Source organism: Triticum urartu, chromosome 2 (assembly GCF_003073215.2).
Source record: "Triticum urartu cultivar G1812 chromosome 2, Tu2.1, whole genome shotgun sequence".
Taxonomy (NCBI): domain Eukaryota; kingdom Viridiplantae; phylum Streptophyta; class Magnoliopsida; order Poales; family Poaceae; genus Triticum; species Triticum urartu.
In genome coordinates, this window is record NC_053023.1 from 558,993,559 (window position 1) to 559,013,968 (window position 20,410).

At 44.4% G+C, this 20,410-nt stretch overlaps 1 protein-coding gene across 1 annotated transcript; it reads left to right on the forward strand.

The window, feature by feature from the left end:
- Positions 1 to 11,214: 11,214 nt before the first annotated feature.
- On the forward strand, positions 11,215 to 15,326 carry LOC125538735 (eukaryotic translation initiation factor 4B1). The gene is made up of 3 exons (XM_048702010.1): positions 11,215 to 12,531; positions 14,114 to 14,497; positions 15,003 to 15,326. Exons 1-3 carry the CDS (start codon positions 11,333 to 11,335, stop codon positions 15,025 to 15,027), a joined length of 1,608 nt encoding a protein of 535 aa, XP_048557967.1. The 5' UTR covers positions 11,215 to 11,332; the 3' UTR covers positions 15,028 to 15,326.
- Positions 15,327 to 20,410: the final 5,084 nt, after the last annotated feature.

Below are 20,410 nucleotides of genomic sequence, written 5' to 3' on the forward strand. Positions count from 1 at the left end.
CCGAGAGAATCAATCAGATTTTGGAGGACATGCTGAGAGCTTGTGCGCTAGATTATGGATCTAGTTGGGACGAGAATTTGCCGTATGCAGAGTTCTCTTACAACAACAGCTATCAATCCAGTTTAAAGATGGCCCCTTTTGAAGCCTTGTACGGAAGGAGGTGCAGGACACCGTTGTCGTGGGATGAAGTTGGAGACTGCCAGTTGTTTGGACCTGACTTGATTAAGGAGTCTGAACAGAAGGTGAAATTGATTCGCGATAGGCTCAAGATAGCCCAGTCCAGACAGAAGAGTTATGCAGATTCTAAACACAAGGAGACAGTTTACGAAGTTGGAGATAGAGCTTATCTTCGAGTATCCCCACTTCGGGGAACAAAGCGCTTTGGTGTTAAAGGAAAGTTAGCGCCACGATTTGTAGGACCATACCGAGTATTGGAACGTATGGGAGAAGTGGCCTACAAGTTGGAATTACCTGAAGGATTGTCAGGAGTTCATGATGTGTTCCACGTTTCTCAGTTAAAGAAGTGCCACGCGGAGATGGCTGACATACCGCTGAGAGACACCGTTCCATTGGAAGCAATTCAGTTGGATAACGATTTGACCTATGAGGAGAAACCTGTTAAGATTCTCGAGTTTGCCAGCCGAGTCACCCGCAGCAAGGTTATCAAGTTTTGCAAGGTTCAATGGAGCCACCACACAGAGGATGAAGCCACCTAGGAGCGATAGGAAGATTTGCTCAAGGACCACCCTCACTTATTTTCTAGCCAACCCGAATCTCGAGGGCGAGATTCATCATAAGGGGGGTAAGTTTGTAACATCCCAAATTTCTAATTTGGAATGTTATACATTAGATCATCATTGCATATCATAATTTATTTGCTTTTGGTTTTGATCCTAGAAATTCCACGCAACTCAAGGACCCACGGAGAGAGTTGGGGATTTCCTTATTTTCATATTTGAGTTTTCTCAAATTTTGAGAATAGGATCATTTGATTTTAATTATTTTATCATCAATTATTTCTATTACAAAAATATGAGAGAGGGGATAAAATGACTTTCCCAAAATAAAGAAATATTGAGGATTTAATAATAAAATCAAATAAGATTTTATTTCGAAGTTTTTCGGTATTTTATTTGAATTTAGGAAAAATGTGCGTTTTTCAAAATTGCATTTAGGCCCCAAATAAATGTTCACCTTGTGCGGCTTGATTTTATAAGCCCGGGAAAATTTATTTCAGGATTTTTGGAGTCCGTTTAGTATTTCTTTTATTTGTTTTTCTACGCGGAATAATTAAAAAAACGCGAACCGACTTCGGGCCGTACCCGAGCGGGACTCCGCCCGGGGGCAGCCTTTAAATAGCCGCCGCCCGAGCCGCCCCAGCCCACCAGAGCCGCCACCAACCCTAACCCTAGCCGCGCCTCGATCCATGCGCCCGCCGCCACCGCCGGAGCCGCCGCCGACCCACCTCCCGAGGTAAAAAAAAGAAAAAAGAAAAAAAGGAAAAAAAAAGGGAGGGTCGCGGTTTTTTTATAGTTTCGATTTTTTAAAATAGATCGGTTTTACCGGTTTATTTATTTAGCGAGCGTTCGTCCATTCGTTCGTTCTAGCGAACGTTCGTCGTTTTTCTTTTTCTCGGATTAAATCCGCGATTTTTCTGATCGCGATTCCTGATCCGATTTTCGTTTTAGTATAACTTTTCGCTTGTTTATCGGAATCAGGCGATTCAAGCGCCTGGAGTTTCATCTCGAAACCCTCTAACCATTTAACCAACTTAAACAAGTTTTTGCCACTGTAAAAATTGCCCTAGATCCAGAATAGTAAACGAAGCTTGTTTCTTTTGCCGTTTGACTTTCGTTGCTTCGTTTGATTTGATTCTTTTTGCAAACCGGAGTTCTTAAGTTGAACCTTCTGGTTAGATCTCTTATTTGAGTTTTACCTGTGCATTAGATGAATACTAATTGTATGCTTGTTTGTTTGTCTGCGATAGAATACCCGGAGTGCGCCGCCTGTTACTTCGAATCTCTAGGTTTCGCGGATCATCAGCAAGGCAAGTAACACTTTGATCATACCTCCTACTACCCAGTTTTATTGCATTAGATCAATCCTCAAACATTGCATGATTAGGATCTAATTAAATTGTGGGATGGGAAGTAGTTGAGGTAGTACCTATTACCTGTTTATTATCAAACCTTTGGGAGTTACTTCTATGTTTGCCTATTATGCCATGCTATGCTAGTAGACGTGGATTGGGTGAGTGATATCCATGACAGATGTGAGTTTGTTAATTAATGGTTTATCTAAGGTGGCAACTTAAACACACATCTGGGTGGATTGAGGTACCTGAGTATTCCAGGATTGCCTGTTTTTCTTATGGACCGCCACCCAGGCCCAAAGGGATCATGAGATTTTTCATAGTAGAAACTTCCGTGTGCAGCCACAAGCTATTATGGGCTCTAGCATAGTTGATTAAGTCGTGCGAACTCTTACAGGGTAGACTATCAGATGTAGGGGAAAGTAGGTGTAACGGTCTATCCATCGTAAGGTGCTAGCGCTTCTGAAAGACTATATCTCGGTCATCCGTCTTCTCAAACACCAGGTAGTGCGAGAAACCAAACAGAGGCGATCAAGTCTTGTGGGGAAAAGTGCGCAAACCTCTGCAGAGTGTATAAACTAATCATGGTTAGCCGTGTCCCCGGTTATGGACATCTTGAGTATCTAGTACCTGGATTATCATGCGAATCTCAACATGTTACTCTAAATTAATTTTGTTGGGTTTTGTTTAATGATGATGCTTAATTGGGATTGAGGATGCTATCAACCATTCTCAATGTTTAACAACCACCATGATAGTTAAATAAATTTATTCCTTTGTAGTAGGGAAAAATTGGCTTTACGCAAAACTGTAACCATAGAGCTTTCCACCAGCCAAATATGCATATAGTATAGCTGTTTCATTCCATTACTCTCTATATGCTACTTTGCCAGCATATTCCATGTGCTGATCCGTTTCGGGCTGCAACGTTAATGTTGCAGAATTTTCAGACGATGATTAAGGAGTTTTTAGGTCGTGGTTCTATACTCAGTGATGCCGTTGGAGTTGATGGACTCACTTATCTTCCAAGCCTTCCGCTGTTATAGTTATTAGATGGCCTTAAGCCATATTTATTGTAATAAGTTCTCTTTTGAGACACTCGATGTAATAAGTGTGTGATTGCTACTCTGTTATAAATCCTCCGAGTACTGTGTGGTGTCAGCATTACTGATCCAGGGATGACACCTGAGCACAGAGATCAGACTGTTTGAGGTCTGGTCGCTACAGCCTTCTTCTTCGGCACCACATAGGGTGCCGGAACCAGCAGCTTCGCCAAGCGAGCGTCCACTGGGCCTTCGGGCAAAGGAGCCGGACAGTTGATCTGTCCGGACGTCTCCTGCCAATCCTGTCAAAGGTAAGGGAGCTTAGATCCCGCATGGAGTCAAACTATGAAAAACTAATACCATGTAAAAGGTAAAAACAGCTTACCGCACGAGCGTGACGCTGCGTGCTGAATCCGCGATCCTCAGTAGCGGATGGGGGACCTCGGCGCCCTTGAAAAGCACCTTCCAGGCATCTTCGTACGTCGTGTCGAAGAGCCTGCTCAGAGTTCGGTGCCGCGCCGGGTCGAACTCCCACAGGTTGAAAGCCCATTGTTGACACGGGAGGATCCGACGGATGAGCATAATCTGGACTATGTTAACAAGTTTGAGCTTCCTGTCCACTAGGGTTTGGACGCATGTTTGGAGTCCGGTCAGCTCTCCTTTTTTACCCCATGACAGGCCCGTCTCTTTCCAAGAGGCGAGACGCGTAGGGGGTCCGGATCGGAACTCAGGGGCTGCGACCCATTCAGGGTCGCGCGGCTCGGTGATGTAAAACCACCCCGACTGCCACCCCTTTAGGGATTCCACGAAGGAGCCCTCGAACCATAGGATGTTGGGCATCTTGCCCACCATGGCGCCTCCGCACTCCGCTTGGGTGCCGCGCACCACCTTCGGTTTGACATTGCAAGTCTTGAGCCATAGGCCGAAATGGGGGCGGATGCGGAAGAAAGCCTCGCACACGACAATAAACGCCGAGATGTTGAGGACAAAGTTCGGGGACAGAACGTGGAAATCCAGGCCATAGTAGAACATGAGCCCCCGGACAAATGGGTGGAGAGGGAAGCCCAGTCCGTGGAGGAAATGGGGGAGGAACACCACCCTCTCATGGGGCCTAGGGGTGGGGATGAGCTGCCCCTCTTCAGGAAGCCGGTGCGCAATGTCGTTAGACAAGTATCCGGCCTTCCTCAGTCTTTTGATGTGTCCCTCCGTGACAGAGGAGACCATCCACTTGCCTCCCGCTCCGGACATGGCTGGAGAAGGTTGAGGTGGGGTGTGCGGACTTGGGCGCTGGAGCTCGAGTGCGCGGAAATGGATAGGCAAAGGAGGAAGAAGGCGTGGATGAAAAGGTGGATTCTTATCCCCTTATATGGGCGGACGCGACTATGCGCCCCCACCAGCCTGGTAAAACTCGCTTATCTCCCAAGCACCGTAGTCAATGGCGCGGTTGGGTTACCCACACCCGTATTGATGAGAATCCCGGAATAAGGGGACACGATCTCTGCTTTAACAAGATGTGCCACGGAAACCGCCTCGCTAAACGCGCTGAGGTGGGACAGCAAAACGATTTGAATAAAGACTTGGCCATGGTGTGATGTCACGCTACGGAATACGTCAGCAGATTAGATTGGTGTAAATATTATTCTCTCTATGGCAATATGTGGAAACTTATTTTGCAGAGCCGGACACTACTTTTGTGTTCAAAATCTTCTATGAAGTACTTGGAGGAGGAACCCGCCTTGCAATGCCGAAGTCAATCTGCGCGCCGGACTCGTCGTCATTGAAGCCTGGTTCAGGGGCTACTGAGGGAGTCCTGGATTAGGGGGTGTCCGGATGGCCGGACTATACCTTCGGCCGGACTCCTGGACTATGAAGATACAAGATTGAAGACTTCGTCCCGTGTCCGGAAGGGACTTTCCTTGGCGTGGAAGGCAAGCTTGGCGATACGGATATGTAGATCTCCTACCATTGTAACCGACTCTGTGTAACCCTAGCCCTCTCCGGTGTCTATATAAACCGGAGAGTTTTAGTCCGTAGGACGAACAACAATCATACCATAGGCTAGCTTCTAGGGTTTAGCCTCTCTGATCTTGTGGTAGATCTACTCTTGTACTACCCATATCATCAATATTAATCAAGCAGGACGTAGGGTTTTACCTCCATCAAGAGGGCCCGAACCTGGGTAAAACATCGTGTCCCCTGCCTCCTGTTACCATCCGCCTAGATGCACAGTTCGGGACCCCCTACCCGAGATCTGCCGGTTTTGACACCGACACTCATCTAAAGATTTGCCCTCAATTAAGCTAGTTGGGGTTTCAGCACGAGCACAAAGGGATCGAAGATGATCCAAGTAATAAGCTTTAGCAGTGTGATAGATTTTGAGTGGTTCTTCAACCATTGGTTTAGTAGGTACAACTATTTTTTTTGGTATTTTGCGTTTCCTACCCATAACTAAAGATAGAAAATAACTAAGAACAGCAAATAAAAATTACTTAGTGATAAAGCAAACAAGCACACACGGGAATATTCACCCCAGGCTATTGCTCCCCGGCAATGGCGCCAGAAAAAGGTCTTGATAACCCACAAGTATAGGGGATCGCAACAGTTTTCGATAAGTAAGAGTGTCAAACCCAATGAGGAGCTAAAGGCAGAACAAATATTCCCTCAAGTTCTATCGACCACCGATACAACTCTATGCACGCTTGATGTTCGCTTTACCTATAACAAGTATGAAACTAGAAGTACTTTGTAGGTGTTGTTGGATAGGCTTGCAAGATAATAAAGATCAAGTAAATAAAAAGTAGGGGATGTTTAGGTAAAGACACAACTAAGTTAGTTTTAGTAAAGAGCTTTTTGTTATGAGAAAGTTATTTGTCCCTAGGCAATCGACAACTAGACCGGTAATCATTATTGCAATTTTATATGAGGGAGAGGCATAAGCTAACATACTTTCTCTACTTGGATCATATGAACTTATGATTGGAACTCTAGCAAGCATCCGCAACTACTAAAGATCATTAAGGTAAAACCCAACCATAGCATTAAAGCATCAAGTCCTCTTTATCCCATACGCAACAACCCCCTTACTCGGGTTTGTGTTTCAGTCACTCACGCAACCCACTATAAGCGAATCATGAACGTATTGCAACACCCTACAGCGGGGATCCCTCATGCTTGCACGACACGGAGAGCACCATAGGATAGCACCAATAATAAAACATGCAACTCAAACCAATCTTGATCATCAAATAGCCCATAGGACAAAACAGATCTACTCAAACATCATATGATAGCCATACATCATCGGAAAATAATATATAGCGTTGAGCACCATGTTTAAGTAGAGATTACAGCGGGTAAGAGAGAGGTTACACCGCTGCATAGAGGGAGGGAGAGTTGGTGATGATGGCGGTGAAGTTGTTGGTGAAGATTGCGGTGATGATGATGGCCCCCGGTGGCACTCCGGTGCCACCGAAAGCGAGGGGGAGAGAGCCCCCTCCTTCTTCTTCTTCCTTGACCTCCTCCCTAGATGAGAGAAGGGTTTCCCCTCTGGTCCATGGCCTCCATGGCGTGGGAGGGGCGAGAGCCCCTCCGAGATTGGATCTGTCTCTCTGTCTCTCTCTACTTCTGCGTTCTCAGATTCTACCCTTTCACCGTTTCTTATATTCCCGGAGATTCGTAACTCCGATTGGGCTGAAATTTTAACACGATCTCTATCCGGATATTAGCTTTCTTGCGGCGAAAGAAGGGCATCAACCGCCTTACGAGGTGGCCACAAGGGTCAGGGGTGCGCCTGCCCCCTGCCTCGTGGGCCCCTCGAGCATCGTCTCGCGTTGATTTCACTTCCCAAAAATCACATATATTCCAAAAAAAATCTCCGTCCATTTTTATCCTGTTTGGACTCCGTTTGATATGGATTTTCTGCGAAGCAAAAAACATGCAACAAACAGGAACTGGCACTGGGCACTGGATCAATATGTTAGTCCCAAAAATAGTATAAAAAGTTGCCAAAAGTATATGAAAGTTGTAGAATATTGGCATGGAATAATCAAAAATTATAGATACGACGGACATGTATCACATGGGAGGGTAGGACAAAAGATGTCATGCAAGTTCTTTTCCATAAGCACGTATGACTATATTCAGAATACATGCCTACATTACATTGATGAACTGGAGCTAGTTCTGTGTCACCCTATGTTATGACTGTTACATGGTCGATCGCATCCGGCATAATTTTCCATCACTGATCTAATGCCTACGAGCTTTTCATATATTGTTCTTCGCTTATTTACTTTTCCGTTGCTACGGTTACAATCATTATAAAACCCAAAAATATTACTTTTGCTACCGTTACCACTACTATCATATTACTTTGCTACTGAATACTTTGCTGCAGATATTAAGTTTCCAGGTGTGGTTGAATTAACAACTCAGTTGCTAATACTTGAGAATATTCTTTGGCTCCCCTTGTGTCGAATCAATAAATTTGGGTTGAATACTCTACCCTCGAAAACTGTTGCGATCCCCTATACTTGTGGGTTATGAACAACACATGTCTATGGTCAGGAAACTTAACCATCTTTGATTAACGAGATAGTCAAGTAGAGGCATACTAAGGACACTCTGTTTGTTTATGTATTCACACATGTACTAAGTTTCCGGTTAATACAATTCTAGCATGAATAATAAACATTTATCATGATATAAGGAAATATAAATAACAACTTTATTATTGCCTCTAGAGCATATTTCCTTCACGTTGGTGATCTCAGAATCTCGATGTAACTTATGTTTGAAATGCTTTGTACTTTCGATGAACTTTGATAGTGTAAATAGATTCGGATCCTTTTCGGAAACAAAGAGACTCTGAATAACTTGTTAGATTGCACGCACGCACCCCTTCGTGAGGGCACCCATCCTAGGGTTTTTGCTGCCTCCCGCCGCGCAGCCGCCAGACTGTCTCGTCTCCTATGGCCTTACGACCATGGAGGAGCGGTGGATCCCGGTCCTTGCCGGCGGGAGGGCTTCTTTTTTAGGTATTTCTTTGAGTTCTGGTAGGGTTTCTGTCCTACTCAAAAAGACGAGGCGACGGCGACTCTCTAAAGATGGAATAAGGTCCTCCCCGCCTAGCCCCCGTCCCGATGATGCTTCTAGCATCACCGGAGGGTGTGCGGAGGTTTGCCTTTGGTGGATTCCCTTGGATCTGATCTTCATTCGTCTTTGTTCGTATGTATGTGGGTTGGATCTTTCTGATATATGCTTCTCTTCATCGGCGGCGTTTGTTGTTCTGGTGTGTTGGTCCTCCAAGGACGTAGCATGAAGACTACCCGACTGTCTGCTACAATAAGATTTTTCCGGCTCCGGTGATGGAGGGGTGATGACGGCGGCGCGCCTTCGGCTCACTCCCGTGTTTGTAATCGTCGCTAGGTGGTCTATGGATTTGGATGTAATTTTTTCTGATGTTTTTATTTGCGGGTAAAACTCGTGTTACTCACATCATACAGATTACAATCAATGTTGTTCAACTCAATGGCTTCAGAAGGCCCAGAGCCTAGCCATGTCATAGTCCTACCTTCTAAATGAGCAAAATTCGCCGAAGAGTTACTGACTTTATTCTGAGACCGACTAATGTGAGTAATACTAGTTCCACGAAGACTCAAGAGGTACTTTATCTTCTTCACCAGGGAAGAGTAAAGTGATCTATCAATCTCACGACCTTGTATCATCTTAACAGCTACTAAAGAATCCAATTCAATTACCACCGGCAGGTCAATGCGTGATAATGCCAAGGACAAGCCTTCCATACACGCACCTAATTCAACTTCGAGGGCATCCTGGAAAGAGAAAAGTTGCCTGCATGAAGAAAAAAATGATCATCTCAGTTTCACCGTGCAACACCATGCACGATCTAGCTCTATCATCCAGTGAGAAGGAGTCGTCACAATTCAGTTTGGTCCAACCTTGCGACGAAGGAGTCAACTTCCAGGGCGCAAAATCGGCTTTCACATTATGTTGCTTGGGGGGAGACTATACAGGAACAATGTCTGATTTACCTTCGCACGGGCTAGCAAAAGGATCATGTTTAATGCATAGAAGCGAATCTAAGTAACTGCACAAAAATAACCTCGACACATCAACTGGGGGCGGTTCTTTGTTGCGGACTATTTCATTCCTTATGTGCCAACATCTCCACAATGTCATCAGTAGCATGCTTCGTTCAGCTTCTGGTAGGGGCTCAAGAGTATGCAACAGCCACTCCCTACCTGGAAATTTGATAGATTTTTTATCAGGGAGGTGCCATACTTCAGACATAGCGCCCTACAATTCCACCGCTCTTGGACAGATGCAAAATGGATGGAAGTTATCTTCTATTCCTTTATCGCAGATTGGGCAAGTAGCTGAGATTTCCAATCCTCTTTTGTGCTTGTTCTCCCAAGTGGGCAGTGAGTTCGTTGCACAACGCCATGCAAAGTTACGCACTGTAGGGGGCACATCAGAAGACCAAATAAGGCTGCGGATTTTCCTACTGCCATCAGGTGATACACTGGTCGCTCCATCCATTTTTCCAGCAATTAAATTCAATGCAAAATTATAAGCGCTCTTGACTGAGAAACAACCATGTGAGTCTGGTCCCCATGCCAGAGTATCATCCTCAAGTCGTGGCGAAACTCGAATCTTAAGAATTTCCACGACGTAGGAAGTAGGACTATAAAATCTGAATATTCTAGGAGCCATTTGGATTCAGCAAGTCTGAGACAAAACGAATCCTACATATCCCTTGCAGCGAAACTGGCTTGTAAGAAAAGGGTCTTGGGATCCAATTATCTCTCCACACCCGGATACTTTGGCCATTTCCCACCCTCCACAACAATCCTCTTTTCAAAAGATCTAACCCATGACATATAGCCGTCCAAGAAGAAGAGGCATTGCCTAAGAAAACAGTATCTTCAATCTTGCCATCCGGATAGTAACGAGACGTCAGAAGACGGGCGCAAAGACTATCCGGTTTCACAATGAGCCTCCAAGCCTGGAGGGCGAGAAGTGTTTGATTAAATAAGTGAAAATCCCTGAAGCCTTGCCCACCCTTACACTTGGGTTGCTTTAAACGTTCCCGAGATTTCCAATGGACTTTTCGCTTGCCCTTCTCTGATCCCCAATAAAATTTTTGAACCATTATTTTTAAGTCATCACACATTGAAAAAGGGAGTTTGAAAACACCCATAATACAGATAGGAAGCGCCTGTGCCACTGAGTTGATAAGGGTTTCTCTTCCTGGTTGTGCAAGATGGCCATCGCCCCACTGAATTAATCTTTTAGTCATGCTAGTCTGAAGGCTCTGAAAGTTCTCTTTCGACATTTTGCCTTCTGAGGTTGGAAGTCCAAGATATTTCTCTTCAAAACATGAGGTGGTCACATGAAGAACAACACGCACTTGATCTTGAACATTCCTGGGGTAAGCACCCCCAAACAAATTTGAACATTTGTCATAGTTTAAACATTGACCAGTGGCTCACTCATAGGCATCAAGGGCATGTTTAATGTGCACATCTTGGACCTGAGAAGTCTCAGAGAATAACACTGTCTCATCCGCAGGGCGAAGGTCCCCGACCTCTTCCTGCTATGGTCCTGGTCTGTATCATCTACCAAGTTGCCTGTTCTTCCCAATTTCAGAGCCATCATTTGCTGGCGCCGTGTGCCCATCATCACGAGACCCACCACGGTTGCCCGAACCTCCGCCCCAAGAAGCACGCAGCTCTTTGAGGATCAACGACGAAGCTGGGTGGACGTCATCGCGATGTACTACCTTCTAGTGTTTATTGTACTACCTTGACAGTTGATGAATATATCATATTTTTTAAAAACTTACTACTGTATATGATAAGTACTGTATTTTTTAAATTTATATACAGAAATCACGAGATTTTCAGATTAAGCATCGGACACTTTTTACGTTGTTTTTTCCGTGCCGTGTACAGACAGGAGAGGACAGAGGAAAGCCGAGTTTGATCTGACGGCGGAGTCACGACCGTCCACGAGTGGGTCACGACGGCCCCCCGTCAGAATCAAAAGCACAGCCAACCCCCAGCGCAGACCCACCCAACCCAACAACGCACCCCAAACGAATCGCCCCTCGATTGTTCGCTCCCGAGCACCGACCCAACCCTAGATCTCGCAGCAGCAGCGCGAAGCCGACGCCATGGCCAAGCCCTGGGGCGGCGTCGGCGCCTGGGCGCTCGACGCTGAGCGCGAGGACGAGGAGCGCGAGCACGCCGCCGCCTTCCCCGCGCCCGACCCGCCCGCCGCCGCGGGCGGCGCCGCCAGCTTCCCCAGCCTCAAGGAGGCCGTCGTCGCCGGCGGCGGCAAGCAGAAGAAGAAGAAGGGCACCACCCTCTCGCTCTCCGAGTTCACCACCTACGGCGCGGCCGGCGCGCCTCGCCGCGTCGCCCCCGCCGAGCCCAAGGGCCTCACCCCGCAGGAGATGATGATGCTCCCCACCGGCCCGAGGGAGCGCTCGGAGGACGAGCTGGACCGATCCCGCGGGTTCCGCTCCTATGGCGGCGACAGGGAGCCGCGCAGTGGCGGATTCGACGACGACCGCCGCTCCAGCAGGGATTCGGATCTCGATATGCCCTCGCGTGCCGACGAGTCGGACAACTGGGGTAAGAATAAGAGTTTCTCGCCGGCTCCTACCGACTCTGGCCGGCGTGATAGGCTCAGTGGCTCGTCTCCGCTCGGCCGCTCTGATGACATCGACAACTGGTCGCGCGACAAGAAGCCACTCCCGTCGCGCTACCCCAGCCTTGGAACCGGTGGCGGTTTCCGTGAATCATCTGGCGGTGGTTTCCGTGAATCATCTGGCGGTGGTTTCCGCGAACCATCTGGTGGTGGTTTCCGTGAATCATCTGGTGGCGGTTTCCGTGACTCACCGGGGCCATCTGACTCTGATCGCTGGGTCCGTGGTGCTGTCCCTGCCCCTATGACCAACAATGGTGATAGGCCGCGCCTCAACCTCAATCCACCAAAGCGTGATCCCTCAGCCACCCCTGTGCCAGCTGCTGAGGTCGCACGCAGCAGACCAAGCCCCTTCGGGGCTGCTAAGCCCCGTGAGGAGGTGCTGGCTGAGAAGGGCCTTGATTGGAGGAAGATGGAGGGGGAGATTGAGAAGAAAACCAGTCGGCCTACTAGCTCGCACTCCAGTAGGCCGAACAGCGCACATTCCTCCCGCCCTGGAAGCCCTGGATCACAGGTCTCCGCAGTTGGGAGTGAGGGAGCACCAAGAGCACGGCCAAAGGTAAATCCATTCGGTGATGCCAAGCCACGGGAAGTGGTGCTGCAGGAGAAAGGAAAAGACTGGAGGAAAATTGACCTTGAGCTGGAGCATCGGGCAGTTAATAGGTATGTTATATATTAGCCCGCCTCTTGACAGCATGTAGTGTTTCTTTTGATAATGTATAACTGGAAGTGCATACATAATAGGTTAAGAATGTTACAAACTTGCGGAAAAGAAATAATTTTGCTAAGTAACAACTGGCTGGCCTTCGGCATATCTGATTATGCTTGCTGTAAGTCATCTGAATTGGCGTAGTGTTGAGATTTGCAAGAATGCTATGGCTAAAATAATCTCGTTTGTCCTGAATCTAGTGGTAATATGGAAACTTGTTTGCCTAGATGATTGCATTTAAGCTATTCAGTGTTGGCACTTCCTTGTTGATATGAAAGTATGTAAGCAACTGAGCGAGGGTTGTAGGGAATGCCGTCATATTCTGCAAGTATAGCATGCCTTTTGGCAAAAAAAATCGTCATTGTTTTTTGAAGTCATGACCCATGGATAGCAAGGTCATCAATGTTAAGTCTCGTAGGTTACTGAGATTCTAGAGGTATGTCACATATTTTGTTTTAGTCATGTTTTCTTTCTTTTGCATACAAAATGCTGCATTATGTAAATGTGAGAAAAAGGCTCCCGAAATATTCTTGTCTTGCTAATTTGCTAGCATCCTGTGACCTGAGTTATTTTATTTATTTATTTCATTTTGTAATATGTAGTATTCTACTTTAGACATAAAATTTGATAATAACCACATCAAACCAGGTTGCGAGTAAATTTTATACACTTTTCTAGCTAATTAACTACTCACTCTGATCCATATTTTGAGGAAGTATATTTTGAATAACAGAAAATGTGTTTTTTGTTAATTTTTTTGTGGGCCTTCTATTTCGGCTGAGTACTTAAGTAGCTTTATGCACAATCTGGCAAAGTGTTGCATAATTTTGTTCATGTGCTCTGTGCTCCGCTAGGGACAGCGTTGCTTTTGTTCTTTGTAATTAGGGCATTTGTTTTTGTCTCCTTTTGGGTCTGTGAATTCAAATCATTTTAGCTGGACTTGTTATTGCTTTATTTGCTACATTGTAAAGAGTTTAATCAATGTTTATTTTTATCTTAGGACTCGTGATTGTGTTAACATGGCTGTGAAGGAAGCTTAACTGAAATGAACACTTAGATGTATTCTTAGCTTGATTTTGTACTATTTAGTTTCAACCTATGATGATTCACTATTGTCTTGCTTTGTGATAAGCTGATCTCTCGACATGATGGTTGAATCATTTTTGAGACATGCACTTTTCGTTAAATTCTGGGCTTTATATATGAATAAATGGACCCTGTCTGATTCCACCTTTCTCACATTCGTGCTTGACTCTTGTCGTTTTTATAATAAATGAGGAAACTACTCATACAGATATTTATAGCAGCACTCTTAATATTTAACCCGACACTCTGATGAATTAAATGAACTGCTTTGGTAGTGAACTAGTGAATACTTCATCCCGCCAAATGGATATGTTTGTAATTCGCTGTTCCTTTTCCTTGAGAGGCCTATCCTTCTAGCTTGTAGGTGCCGCTGTTTGCTTGAACCATACCTTTTCTGTGAAAAGTCTATTATTTTAGCTTCTAGGTGTTTACTTGAATCCTATTTTTCAGGCCGGAGTCAGAAGAAGAGAAGAATTTGAAAGAAGAAATCAACCTTCTCAAGGTGGACTTGAAGGAAATTGAGGCCATTGCAGGTGATGGTTCTGAGCAAGCAAAAGAAGTGTCTGAGAAGATATCTCAGATGGAAAAGCAGCTTGATCTGCTTACAGTTGAGTTGGATGACAAAATTCGATTTGGGCAAAGACCTAGTTCTGGAGCTGGAAGGGCTGCAGCATTTCCATCCGCTAGTGAGGAACCACATGTTGCAGTGGCCCACATGGACAGACCGCGTTCCCGTGGTGGTGTGGAAACATATCCGAAACCAGTTGAAGAAAGGTGGGGATTTCATGGTAGCAGGGAAAGAGGCTCTTTTGGTGGAGGCGGAAGTTCAGACAGGTTTGTGCAGTTTCTTTGCTAAGTTCGATCATGCATGTTTTCCAGAGTTCAGACAGGTCTTGTAGTATGATGGATGTAGATGTTATGCTCTGTTATGTTATTTCCACCATGTTTAGCTGAATACTGGATCATTTAGGTAGTGATTTCGCTAGGTATAAAAATAGCATATGTATCATGTTTCAAGGCAATAGAACTTTGATTCCAACCGCTTTTAGATTGCGTGCTAAGTATGCTGCTATATATCATGTTCAAGACAAATAGAACTTCGATACCCACTGCTTCTAGATCATTACTATGTATGCTGCTTGTTTGTGAGTGAGAACAAATATTACTCGATTCATCATGGTAATCAACTAGGCATGGCAGCTCTCATCGTACCATAATCTGCTGTATTTAAGTGGAAAGAGTTATGCTGCAAATCACACTTGTCTTTCAAGCATTACATTTGATGTCGTCATTTAGGTAGTGCACTCATCTTATTGTTTACTTGGTCGTTCTTTTTCAGGTCATCAACAAGGCAGGGATGGTGAAGAGGAGTTTGAAGAATCAACTGTCAAGGAAACTTCTGATCGCTGTCGTTTTGGGGGTTTTGAAAGTGGGAAAGAATAAGTCATTTAATTTTTGTTGTGCTTGACTCTCATTTTGTTCGAGGTAGAAGATTGGAGTTAATCTTTGTCAACAAAGGTTTACTCCGCGTGAAGCTATTGGTTACCACCTTTGCTGTAGGTTTCTTTTTGCTTCTTTCTTTTGCCATTTCGTGTCAAAACAAAACTTGTCAAAAAATTATGCTAACTGACTATTGCTCTTGAGTCATGGATCCTTGTGTTCAGCTGTTTGTTGATATTCTGTTCTGTGCATGTGTTGTTCGCCTGCAATATATGTAGGTTGCGAGAGTAGTATTTCTGTGTTTGCATTACTCTACCAGCATTTCCTTGGAGTATCACTATCAGATCATGGTCGTGTAGCTGTGTTTAGCGAAACAGTAGCGTATCTGGTATCTGAATTGTTGCCAAATTCCATCTCCATTGCGAAACAGTAGCGTTACTACTTAGTGATCTAAAAGGTCTTGTATTAGTTTATTAAAAAGGGTGTAGAATTTAGGCTTAACTCTTGATAGATTTTATTGTCAGCACTGACAAGTCACAGGCAAGCAAACCCACGCTCACATTTCCGCTAGACAAATTTTTGGAAGACGAGTTTGGGCAAACCAAACGTAAATGTGCTCCTTGAAAAGGTCCACTGCCACAGGCCTGCCTCGAAAATAGTCTCTCACCCTGGAACTTAGAGCATCTCCAGCTGCTCCCTCAACAGGCCCTTCCAGACCACTTTTTCGGCGCCGACGCCAAAAAAACGCCCCAGGACGCCGAAAAACGTTGGTTCGGCCTTTTTTTTTTCGTCCGGCGGTCACAGGCCAAACCCGGCGCACTGAAGGGCAGTTCGAGGCTCCGGCGCAAGGGAAAAGCGCGGCTGGCCCACCCTGTCAGGGGAAAAGAAGGTTTTCTTCCTCGACTCGCCTTCCACCCCCCGCGCCCTCGGTCGCCAGTAGCTATATCCCGACGCTACCCGCCGCCTTTCACCACTAGATAGCCATTCCAAGTCGGAAAAATAGCAGAGCTTCGCCGCGGCAGCCCTTCCAACAACAGCTGGGCATTTCCGGCCGCCGTTTCCGGCCGTGGAGGGACAGTTTAGCGGCGGGTACACGCCCACCGGGCGCAAGGTGTTTGACGATTTGCCTGCCTCGGCGATGGACTCGGATGACGAGGAAGCGCTCGCCGCGCTGCTGGAGGAGGAAGCCGAGGCCGACGTCCAGGAAGAAGAGAATCTCATGGTGCTCGCCGCCCTCGCCCAGCTGTTGGCGAGCAATGAAAAGCCACGGCGAGGTGGCTCGACGCCGGGGCGGGTGAAAGCAAAGAACCGGCATCGTCTCGAAGGCTACTGCATGCTCTACTCCGACTACTTCGCCGATGCTCCACTTCACGGCGAGAAAACATTTCGGCGCCGTTATCGGATGAGCCGAAAGCTCTTCCTCAGGATTGTGAATTCCATCCGGGAGTTCGACAACTACTTCAAGTGCAAGATGGATTGCACCGGCGCCCTTGGATTCACCTCCATCCAGAAGTGCACGACAACGATGAGGATGCTTGCATACGGAGCTCCCGGTGATTCACTCGACGACTATGGACGCATGGCCGAGTCCACCAGCATAGAGTGTTTCTATAAGTTCTGTCGGGCAGTGGTGGCAGTGTTTGGACCGCAATACTTGAGAACACCCAATGCAGAAGACACTGCTCGGATCCTAGCGCATAATGCAGCAAGAGGATTTCCTGGGATGCTTGGAAGCATCGACTGCATGCATTGGAAATGGAAGAATTGCCCATTTGCTTGGCAGGGGATGTACAAAGGCGCCAAAGGCGGTTGCAGTGTGGTACTTGAGGCGGTGGCCACACAGGACCTCTGGATTTGGCACTCCTTCTTTGGTATGCCAGGAACTCACAATGACATCAACGTGCTGCAGTGCTCTCCTGTCTTTGCCAAGCTTGTTGAAGGTCATTATCCTCCGGTGAACTTCGAGATCAATGGCCGGCACTACAACAAGGGGTACTATCTAGCTGATGGCATCTATCCGAGATGGTCGACATTTGTGAAGACGATCTCAAACCTTGTGCCAGGAGGCAAGAACGCCTGGTTTGCGAAGGTTCGGGAGGCTTGCAGGAAGGATGTCGAGCGGGCATTTGGTGTGCTCCAATCTCGATTTGCTGTTGTCCGGTACCCCGGTCAAACCTGGTCGAAAGATCAAATGTGTGAGATTATGACTTGCTGTGTCATCTTGCACAATATGATCATCGAGAGCGAGCAAGAAGACCCAGTGTTTGACACAGAACCATAAATAAATACTATTAAAATAAATAGAAATCAATACTATTTTCTTAGTATTATTTGAGAATATCCATTTTTTTTAGTAGATTATTGCATAGTATTCTTTTTCACTTAAATGAATTTTTGTATTTGTAATTCATTGATATTGCAATTTGAATATTGCAATAATTTATATTGAAAAGACGATAGCCAATTTATTGGCTAATTCGAATTCGTCTGTACAATTCGTAAAATTCTTTCTTATTTCTTATTTATTGTTGAAATCCAAAATTAAAGTCTCTTGGCTCTCTTCACGCTTTCTCACAAACAGATTAAAAAATAGATTTTTTTTTTGAAGTTTGGATAAACCATTGCTTCGTCTGGTGTCTACAATACATATGACTCATTATAGTACTAATTTCATTTTTACCAGATCGAAAAATTTTATGTTGAAAAGAAAAATTTATAGATCCAATGTCACATTCCGTAAAAATTTACGATACATGTATAGGATGCACTCAATGTGTACGAGCTTGTCCAACAGATGTATTAGAAATGATACCCTGGGATGGATGTAAAGCCAAGCAAATTGCTTCCGCGCCGAGAACCGAAGATTGTGTGGGTTGTAAGAGATGTGAATCTGCCTGCCCGACAGATTTTTTAAGTGTCCGCGTTTATTTAGGGCCTGAAACAACACGTAGCATGGCTCTATCTTATTGATACGTTACAAAAAACTTCACTCGAATCGTCTGATTCCTCTTTACCGAAGAAGCCTGTGCTCGAAATAATCGAGCACGGGCTTTTCTGGTCAAAACGTATCTTGTCTTTATCACTTTATCATGAGTTATTTTCCTTGGTTAACAATACTTGTTGTTTTGCCGATATTTGCAGGTTCATTAATTTTCTTTTTACCTCATAAGGGAAACAAAGTCGTTAGGTGGTATACTATATCTATTTGTTTATTAGAATTCCTTCTAATGACTTATGCGTTCTGTTATCATTTCCAACTGGAGGATCCCTTAATCCAATTAAAGGAGGATTATAAATGGATAGATGTCTTCGATTTCCACTGGAGATTGGGAATCGATGGACTTTCATTAGGATCTATTTTATTGACAGGATTTATCACTACTTTAGCTACTTTAGCAGCTTGGCCAATTACACGGAATTCGCGATTATTCTATTTCCTGATGCTCGCAATGTATAGTGGTCAAATAGGATTATTTTCTTCGCGAGACCTTTTACTTTTTTTTATCATGTGGGAGTTAGAATTAATTCCTGTTTACTTACTTTTATCCATGTGGGGGGGGAAGAGGCGTCTATATTCAGCTACAAAGTTTATTTTGTATACTGCAGGCGGTTCCATTTTTTTCTTAATCGGAGTTCTGGGTATGGGCTTATATGGTTCCAACGAACCAGGATTAGATTTGGAAAGATTAATTAATCAATCATACCCTGCAACCTTGGAAATACTTTTATATTTTGGCTTCCTTATTGCTTATGCTGTCAAATTGCCGATTATACCCCTACATACGTGGTTACCAGATACCCATGGGGAAGCACATTATAGTACATGTATGCTTTTAGCGGGAATATTATTAAAGATGGGAGCATATGGATTGATTCGGATCAACATGGAATTGTTACCTCATGCTCATTATCTATTTTCGCCCTGGTTAGTAATAATAGGAGCGATCCAAATAATCTATGCAGCTTCAACTTCTCTTGGTCAACGAAATTTCAAAAAAAGAATAGCTTATTCCTCTGTATCTCACATGGGTTTCATAATTATAGGAATTGTTCCATAACAACATTGGACTCATGGAGCTATTTTACAATATTATCCCATGGATTTATTGGTGCTACACTTTTTTTTCTTTGGCAGGAACCGCTTCTGATAGAATGCGTCTTGTTTATCTCGAAGAACTGGGGGGAATATCTATCCCAATGCCTAAAATTTTTACCATGTTTAGTAGCTTTTCAATGGCTTCTCTTGCCTTACCAGGAATGAGTGGTTTTGTCGCAGAATTAGTAGTATTTTTTGGACTAATTACTAGTCCAAAATTTCTGTTAATGCCAAAAACACTAATTACTTTTGTAATGGCAATTGGAATGATATTAACTCCTATTTATTTATTATCTATGTTACGCCAGATGTTCTATGGATACAAGCTATTTAATGTTCAAACGCAATTTTGTGGATCTGGACCACGAGAACTCTTTATTTTAATCTTGTATTTTTTACCAGTAATAGGAATTGGTATTATCCAGATTTTGTTCTCTCCCTATCCGTTGACAGGGTAGAGGCTCTCTATCCAATTATTATCTAATAGGGTTTGCTTTTTTTTACTCGTTGCTCTATTATGCAGAAATAAGTAAAAAGTATATAATGCAGAAATAAGTAAAAGTATAAATTAGATCTATCTCGAATTTTGAGAACCCTTTGATAAGGCGTTCAAGGGGTTCTCAAATAAAACATAAAAGTAAAAACTTCATTTCATGAAGGTTTTATTTTATGTAATCATTTAGGTGTTATGTAAAACGAACCATAACTATGTAAGCTATTCCTAATAGTTTTATACCAAAATAAAATCCAAATTATAAGAAATCTATCAAAGCTAAGTGCAGAATTCGTACTTCCAATTGGATTTGTTTCTACTATGTAATAAATTGCGAATATGGTCAAGTAATAAATGCCAAGTTTCCTTAGGATCCAATTCCAATAGGATCCCCAGGCCTCATTAGCCCATACTGCTCCACAGAATACTACGGTTAAAAGGGTAATCCTAGGCTATGACACGATAACTCAAGAAATCAAACGCTCCGTTTAATTGATATTTGTAATATTTGGAAATGAAGGGACAGAAGGTTCTTTTTAAAGCACTTCTTTTTGCATAAAAATAATTTAATATCACACTAGAAAAATGTTTTAATTTAAAACATTTTTTTTTCTTAGAAAAGAATGGAAATTATTTCGAAATCTAATGATTAGATAGCGGCAGATAATAAGGATCCGCACAAAGAGTTGCATAGCTTATACATCATACTGACATGCAT

Coding starts and splice junctions, on each gene's coding strand:
- LOC125538735 (XM_048702010.1), top strand. CDS start 11,333: ATGGCCAAGCCCTGGGGCGGCGTCGGCGCCTGGGCGCTCGACGCTGAG. Junction 12,532..14,113: donor GAGCATCGGGCAGTTAATAG/GTATGTTATATA, acceptor CCTATTTTTCAG/GCCGGAGTCAGAAGAAGAGA. Junction 14,498..15,002: donor GGAGGCGGAAGTTCAGACAG/GTTTGTGCAGTT, acceptor GTTCTTTTTCAG/GTCATCAACAAGGCAGGGAT.